The 9,139-nt window shown below is 33.5% G+C and overlaps 1 protein-coding gene across 1 annotated transcript; it reads right to left on the bottom strand.

Annotated features, from left to right (window-relative positions):
• Positions 1 to 451: 451 nt before the first annotated feature.
• Positions 452 to 9,091, bottom strand: LOC140445713 (uncharacterized). The gene is made up of 2 exons (XM_072537994.1): positions 8,058 to 9,091; positions 452 to 3,966 (listed from the first exon to the last, which is right to left on the bottom strand). Exons 1-2 carry the CDS (start codon positions 8,488 to 8,490, stop codon positions 2,651 to 2,653), a joined length of 1,749 nt encoding a protein of 582 aa, XP_072394095.1. The 5' UTR covers positions 8,491 to 9,091; the 3' UTR covers positions 452 to 2,650.
• Between the last annotated feature and the right edge of the window lie 48 nt (positions 9,092 to 9,139).

Below are 9,139 nucleotides of genomic sequence, written 5' to 3' on the forward strand. Positions count from 1 at the left end.
GATCTGATTTAATCTTGATTTTACTATTATCATTATAATTTTCAGGTTGAAATAAAAATCAATAATGGATAAACACAAACTTTATTTACACTGAAGAAAATAACAAAAACGAAAATAATCATGAACGTTATAAATAACATAAAGACAAATCTTCACAAAAAAGTCGTAGTATTTCCGTGTTAAATCCAAAACATTTTTTATAGGGCTGAAATATTACACATTCTATAAATATAATAGAGGAAAGGTACCGAATTTGAGACAGGCTCCTAATTTGAGACCCCGTCATATATTTGTGTACGATACAGTGACAACTAGTGAAAATATTGAAAACTGATCATTCAGTGCGGTGGTAGTGCAGATCTGCTTTCAGTTGATGCTTAGAAGTGACCGTTGTTGTTTTGTCTTTTGTTTTATTGTTTGTTTATTTTCATTTTTAACGGAAAAATCCTAATTTGAGATACCTGTAGCTTCCAAATTTGAGAGTGTCTCAAATTGGGACCCCGTGTAACATTTTTATTTTTATGTATTTGTTTGTTTTTAGATGCCTCCAAAAAATAAAAAAATGGTATGCAAATGATATAATACAGGCTGTAAATCCAGTAAGAAATAAATAGATGTGCTATTTGAATGCCTCAAAAGTGTTTGGAGTACCAAAAGGTATCTTAAAACGATATTTAAAATTAAACAAAACTTCAGAAAAACTCGTCGGGATATCAAATGGGCACCGACCTATTCTTGCTTTCGAATTTGAAAATGTGTTGGTTGAGTCTGAATTAACTATGGGGCTACGTTATTTCGGGCTAAGAGTGCGTGATATAAAACGACTGGCCTTTCAACTTGCAATACGAAACTCAATACCATATCCATTTACCGGAATCAAAAAATCAGCCGGACAGAAATGGTTGCAACTCGTTCTGAAAAGGGATCCGACGCTTTCAATGCGTACTTCTCAGGGAATGTCATCTGCTCGAGTAAAATCGTTTCCTGCTGAAAATGTATCAAAGTTCTTTGAGCTGTATGAACCAGAATATCTTAAGCTGATTAACCCTGCATAACATATATTTAATGTGGACGAAACAGGCCTTACAATTGTTCAGCACAAACATAGCAAAGTAATTTCTATATGAGGGAAGAAGCAGGTTTCGTCACTTACTTCGGCAGAAAGAGGCAAGCTGATTACTGTTATTACGTGTATGAATGCTGTAGGAGTTTTTGTACCACCATTATTAATCTTCTCTAGAAAAAATATGAAAACAGAGTTGATGCTAGAAGCTCCCACTGGAGCAGTGGCAGAATGCCACGTGTCAGGTTGGGTACAGGCCGATATTTTTAGAAAATGACTAGATGACTTCATAAAATTCACTAGACCTTCAGCTGCAGCCCATGTTCTTCTCGTTATTGATGGTCACTATTCTCATACGAGAAATGTTGCTCTAATAAATTTGGCCAAGCAGAATCATGTGGCCATTATTTGCCTCCCACCACATTTTACACATAAGATGTAACCGTCGGATGTTGCTTTTATGGCACCTCTGAAAACTTACCACTCACAATAAATAGAAAACTGGATTAAAGAAAATCAGCTGAGTGTTGTGTCGCCTTATGCGTTGCCAGTATTTTTTGTAAATCGTATATCAGAGCTGCGACGATGGAAATATCTTGCAATGGTTTCCAAAAAACTGGACTGGTCCCTATTTGTCGCCGTATTTTTAGGGACTTTGAATTTGGAATTCAAGAGCACTTGGAAACACAAAACAAAATGGACGAACAAATAATTGAACCAAACCATGAACAACCAAATCATCCAATGCGAGAACATAGAACTCCTAGTCCACCAATACCTCACAAACAGATCAGGAAAGGTTTTAGTTATTACTCTTAATACACTACGAAGAAGAATTAGATAAAAGTTTGCAGAACAAAAAAAAAAAAACAAAAAAACTAGTACCCCAGAAAAACTTGTGTGATTATGTATTAGCTCCAGAAAAAAACAATTCAACAAAAAGTGTTAGATAAAAAAAAACAGCAATGCCCGAAGAAGAAATACCAGTACATGAAGACGTAGGTCAACCTTCTACATCAAAAGGCAATAATCAAGAAGGAAACGGAAAGTTTCTTCAAGTTCAAGCTCAGACAGCAGTGAAGACCTTCCATTAGCTGATTCATCATCCGACGAAAGTGGAGAAAACGACGCGGCATCTCTATTTTACACCGGCAAATTTTCTGACGATAGACATGGCGAATAATGGACAAAGTGTTACCAGTGTGGCAGGTGGGTACATGAAGACTGTGGAGAAATAAAGTCCAGCACATTTATTTTGTAAGAAGCAAGTTCTACTGATGTAAGCTTTCTTGGCACCCATATTTAAATAATATTAACCACCAAAACCAATAATCTTATATTAACTACAAATAATTAATTATTTTCGAAATTTTCACATTCACTCCAATGTAATACTGGCTCCCTTCTCTACCCCAGCGCCGCCCTAGCGACAAACCAAGCAAACAGGTAAAATAGTGTACAACAATTTCAAGGTCGATCCTTCTTCTGTTTTATAGGTCTCCATAATGAATACATAGAAGATTCCCTCAATTTGGTAAGCATTAACAGATCATATTGTCCTTTAATTTGAATTATTTAGAATATTTTTCATGGATATGATTCCAGGAAATTTGCTGCTTTTTTCTGAACAGGAGTAGCAATAATTTTATCAACGTGTATTTTCCTGTGTTTGATCATGTTACTGTGGTTAGTAAAGGATCTCAAACAAATATCACATTCATAAGGTTTTTCTCCAGTATGCGTTCGCATATGTCCCTTTAAACTCCTTTCAGATGACATTTTCTTTTGGCACACATCACATTTAAAACGGTCTTCGTCTTCGTGTAAAACCATATGTATTTTGAGTGTTGAAATCGCAGAGAAACTCTTAAAGCAGATCTCACATTGGAATCTTTTATCTTCAGTATGCGTTTGCACATGCCTCTTCATATCACGCTTTCCTATGAATTCCTTGGGGCAAAATTCACACTGAAAAGGCCTTTGCTCTGAATGTCTTAACAAATGCTGTTTATAATTGCCTGAAGTAGCAAACTCTTTCAAACAGACACTGCATTTAAAACGCTTTTCTGCAGAATGAAGAAGCATATGTTGCCATAAACCACCCTTAGAACAAAATTTTTTTAGACAGACTTCACATTCAAAACGTTTTTCTTCAGAGTGAATAAACATATGCCTATTAAGTTGTTTCTTGAATCTGAACTCTTTTGGGCAAACTTCGCATTTGAAAGGCTTTTCTTTATCGTGGGCAAATATATGTTGCTCAAGATATTTTTCAGTCCTGAACTCTTTTGAACAAATCTCACATTTGTAAATCTTATCTTCTGTGTGGAGAAGCATATGAACTTTCAGCGTGCAAGTCCGTACAAATTGCTTTAGACAAATCAAACATTTGTATGGTTTGATACCAAAATGGACTACTTTTTGGTGCAGTGTCCTTTGATCTTCTTTCTTGAATCTATTTCCACAAAGTTCACATTCAAACGGTTTCTTTTCAGAATGCACTCGTTGATGACGTGTCAAATGATCGATTCGGAGGAATGGTTTTAAACAAACATGACATTCAAATAACTTTTGTCCATTACTAAAATAGGATTTTAGTTCATTTGTGTCTATAAACTTTTTCAAATGCACTGCACCACTATTTGATTGTTCACTCACATCAAATATAGAATGGCCTTTATATGATGATCCATTCGTTAAAAGTTGATCATTTTCTTTTTTCAATAATGCAAGTAACAAGGAAGATGATTTGGTTTGAGTTGGTTTCTTTTGTGTTTTCTTTTTTGTACAATGATATACTTTGTAATGGGACATAAGTATTGATGGTTTTATGCATGTTTTACAGCACAGGAAGCAACTATGACTTTTGTTTCTGTTCGTTCTTAAGTTTAGCCAACAAAACCCTAAAATAAAGATTATATTTGATTATTACTCGATAGTATCATGCACACTAGCCCAAGAAGTAAAGACGCGAGTTTGGGGTGCGCAGTGACAAAATTCAAAAACGTAGTACTTTACTTTTCTGCAGTGTGGTAAAGGTAGTGGATTTTCTAAACGGATATAACTCATACAATCGCTAAGTACGGAGGACCCCGGCGTAAGCGTGGAGTTCAGAACCCATTCTACTTCGGAGTGCTGTAAAACCCAGAGAAATTAATGGAATTAGACAAATTTGTAGTGAAAATTATACGTTAGAAAGCCCTCTATAATATTGCTCTGATGTTTTTTTATTCTTAAATGACCAGAAAGAAAGTTAGAAGGCCCAAAAGAAAATTTATTGAAAAATTTTTAGTTATTTTTGTTTTTCTTATTTTTCATTTTACGATAAAAAGTTGTAGACAATTTCATTTGCTACAAATAATGTCGGAAACAATTTTTTCAGACTCCTTCATCTCCGACCCGAGCTTTACGATTTGGCAAAAATCAATAATCCCAGGATCGTAAAATCCTTGATTGATCCTATCGCAAGACAATAATAGGTATTGTGAGAATACAGTCTAGATCGAAGACGAATTTATAAACAAACTTTGTTTCATCAAGCCTTTGATCAGATATTAATCTTGATGAAGATTTCAATGACTTTGATGATGAATCTTACAATGAAACAACAGATGAAAAACTCGGTTTATAAATATGTAGATAATTTCTTATACATTATATGTAATTTAATAGAAGCATTCTATAAAATAATTCTATGGAATTATTGGTCGCAGAAGAAAAGTAGAAGACTGAAGACCAAAAGGAAGATCTCCAACAAGATGGACAGACCAAATGAAGACTCTGGTGGGAAAATCACTCGAAAAAAGATCGCAGTTAATAGAGGCAGCAAGCTAAAAATATTTAGTGTCACACCTGAAAAGGACTAAACACAAGATTGGGCTCTGTCCGAAACAGTCAATACTCGTATCATCATTAATTGCGATTAATCTTACAATTTATCGAGACAAAAACAAACATGTTGAAAAATGCGAACCTTTATATTATTTAATGCAATTTAATATTTTAAGGGCCAAGTACTTACTTTGTTTAATATGAAGTTTAACGATATTTCCATCAGAAAAGCAGTAAGTTAGACTTGGCAGCAATGTTCTGAATTTGCTAAAGACGCGCCGCTATCTTCTTAGGCTAGTGTAAGTTATTACGATTTACGAATATACAGGTTCAGAATTTTCAGAACTTGATATTTTTAACTGTGATATTGGATTGACATGTTTTTAAATTAGGTAGACAGACATTTTTTTGTAAAAATATGATGAATAAAATTGATCGTGATTCAAAATGTTCTTTAAATATTTTGATTATGGACCAACAATATTTTTCCTCAGTGCCAAGCAAAATGAAAAGAACAAAGTTTAGTGATCTGTGGAGAATAAACATTTACGTATTTCTGAACTAACATAATTGCCCTGAAATTAGGAATGTGTGGAATAACAGATAATTCGTTCATAAATTATTGATCCAATTTAATTAAAGAAAATTTATCTGCACAGAAATACTGCAGAAAACAAGATTTTGCAATGAAGTTTCGAATCTGTTCTCCATGACGGAGTTCTCTTTCTACATTTCAGGCTTCTTTTTGCGAATTTTTTCTCTGAGTTTGTGTAAAACCTCCAAATAATATTGGTTTCGTTCCATATTTTCAGCAATAACTGTAATACTTAATAAACAGTCTTTTTGAACCATTATCAGACACTTCGGAACATTTGAGTCATTTTTGAAGTAACATGCCACCCAGGTAACTTGTCATCTTCAATATCCTCCCCCCCCCCTTAAACCCATTCAAACACACTTTGTACCGCTCAAAAACTCACAGACTAGGCAATAATTCTCATAAACCCTCTGCAAAGTTTCATAGCTTTCTGACGCAGACTTCCAGAGTTTTAACAAAAACATAAAAAAATTTCCTGTAACCTTTTGGCTCACCAACAATTTCATTATTTGCTCAATTGACAATGAAATGATGTCCAAAAAACTGCAGCTGCAAAAATCGGCTATAATAAAACTGAAAAAACATGATATGAAAGAAAATTCAATTCAATAATGCAAATTGGAGAAGTTCATCTCAGAGTTTGATAACAATATTGGTAAAATTCATCCAACACCTGAAAACTATGATGAATTCATCAACATTGTGAGAACTGTTCCCAGAAGAAATATTCTGTAAGGATGCCAGATTCACTATGTTCATGAACCTACTGCAGCCCATTCCTTAACCCTTATCAAAAGATATGTGATGAAGACTCTTTAGTGATAAGGCTCACCAAGCTAGGAAATAGTACTTGCTTCCATCTCAGAAGAACTAATATCAAAATGACACACTATCCTGGATAACCTGAACATGAAACAGTAGATCTGTATTGAAACTATTGAAGAATCTTAGCCAATTTCTGAAGGAACCAACAGTTTCTGGTCTCAGTAAACCAAGTGGCCTCACAACTGTTTAAAAATAGCCCAGCGTCTGGACAGAAAAACAAAGAAAAATTCAGAACGAGAGACGATGGAAATGATGGAAGTGTGGATCTACCATCCACGTGTTAAAAAATAACAGCCTCTGGTATTGACCATAAATAACTTGGGGTTACTCTTGATAGCTCCTTGTTTTTCAAAGATCATTGTTTGATATTAGAAAGCAAACTAACAAAAAAAGCATTATTCTCTAAAAACTTGTTAATCAAAAGTGTGACACACATCCTTCAATACTTACAGCATTGACACTTATACTCTGCGTTTTGGCTGTAGAATATGCTCCACCAATATGGAAGGCATCAGTACATACTAGGCATGTATATAAAGCTCTCGAGAGTCAGCAAGAATCAATAGGGAATGTTTGAGGCCCACGCCAATCACTAAGTTCTATCCTATCAGTGATATCTCACCACCTGATATCAGAAGAGCGGTTGCTAGAGGTGGGAACAAAAGAAACAAAGTGAAGACCCTTGACATTCACTTCATGACAACATGAAAACTCTTTTCAACAACAAGAAAAAGCTTTTTGGCTAGATCAATCCATCTGCAAGATTGACCAAAAAGAACTCATACTAATATACAGAAAGAACCTATTGCTCAACATCTAGAATCCCAGGAAGAACTCTCACCTGGTAGTAACAGTCTCTCTCCTATGTACAGAATTCCAAGTGTAAAACCAACATGGAAAAGTAGGGACTATTACCAGCTAAGTCAGTTACCCAATATAAATGTGGCATGTTGTAAGACCCAGCTAATCTACTTATCTCCAAAACTCTGTTGGAGAAACCTTGCACTTCTTCTTAAAGTGCCTATCCGTTCCGGATGTTGAAATAAAGTAAAGATAGCCGTGATGATCGCCAACCTTGCACTAGACCACATAATTTTCCACAGAATTGACCACAGAATATGACTTTCAATATGGAGAAAATAGAAACCAAAATGTCTACATATATCTAACAGAGATCTGATTATCTTAATTATAATTGATCAAATTATTGGATGTATCTTAAAAATGAGCAGTTAAATAAAATTACCATTGATAATAATCAAATAAAATCAGTGTATAATGCTAGCTTCAAGTGTAAGATTTCACAGATAAATGGGCAGTGAACTAGCTGAAAATGGAAACAAATTAATTTCCCATTTCTAAATAAAATGACTTTTTTAAATTTTTCGTTAGCCACAGGTTGGCTTCAATATAAAAATCAAAGTAATTTGAATGAAAGGTTTACTTTTTGTAACAAAAAGTAGAAAAGCAAGATAGATAAATAAGAAAGAAAACAATGCCCCGATAAATTTACTTTTAGAAGATTGTGATATTTTAAGTAGATACATTTATGGAAACTAAATTACAAAAATAAATATTTAAGTATGAAAAGTGTTAACTTTATAGAATAGAATTACTGAAAGAGCACATTCACACCACCAGTACTCAAATCCAAAGCTAGAAACTTGCTCAACAGTTACACAAAGTAAATCAGTGGGGTCAGTTATGAGACCAACATCCATAAGCTATATATTTACTTACATTTTTTTGTCAAATAAAAATTATCATTAATTTTTTTCTTTCTATTAACTGCTTTGACTTTTATTTTTCTTAACTTAAAATCTTTTTCCAGTTCTACAAAGTCTTCCAATTTTACTTCTGAATTTAAATGAGCATTATGTATGTTGCTAATTATTGCTTCTGGAACAAAATCACACTGTTCATATTCTTGTTTAATTTCAACTTTAATAGCTTCTGGGGTAATTCGAAAAACATCTGACTGATTTTTAGTGGGATCAACATCTCTAATTTTATCCATACCAAGATCACCCTCTGTATATTCTTGCTTAACTTCAGGAGAATCAGACTTAATTTGATCACACTCTGTCAGTCTTATTAGAAAATCTTTGGGGTTTACTGAGGACTTAGATTGTGTTAAATATTTGTATATATAGGGAGTTTCCATATCCTCCATAATTTTAAATTTCAGGCCTTTTATATGATAAAGAGAAGAATCTGTATCTCATTCATTTTTTTCAGTGTTCCTTTGAAAATGCCTGCTTTTATTCTTGTGGAAATGACATTACATTTGAATTAAATGAATTTGAAATTTAATCTTTTAAAAGAGAAAAATAGTAATGTGTAATTGCTTTTAGATATTTATTTTCTTGCTGTCTATAAATAAGATGTTTATCCAATAGTTAATCCTATAAATATTCTAAGTTGTAGTTGTACAAATATTAAAACCAGTTAACCAGTTGCAGTTGTTGTGTTAGACAATAGGTATACTTTCATAGTCGTCTAGTCAATGATATAATAATTAAACACAATACATAATAAAGAGCAGTCACAGTCTTTTGGACTTTTAAGGATCTTTTAGGTTTAATTTATCTTTGGAGGATTGTTTTGTTTTAACTTTGAGGTACCGTTGCTTTTTGTTTTGACATTTTGACGACTGACGTGACGGTGACGTTGATTGATACTAATGACAACTGACAAGGCGCTGTTGCCATCCTCATATATTTTCAAATTTTTTAACAATCACACAATTATTTTTAAATATATTCGAAAGTAGAATTATCAGAAAAATATGTGAAAGGTATTTTATTAAAAAATCGTTCTTT

Source organism: Diabrotica undecimpunctata, chromosome 1 (assembly GCF_040954645.1).
Source record: "Diabrotica undecimpunctata isolate CICGRU chromosome 1, icDiaUnde3, whole genome shotgun sequence".
Taxonomy (NCBI): Eukaryota; Metazoa; Arthropoda; class Insecta; order Coleoptera; family Chrysomelidae; genus Diabrotica; species Diabrotica undecimpunctata.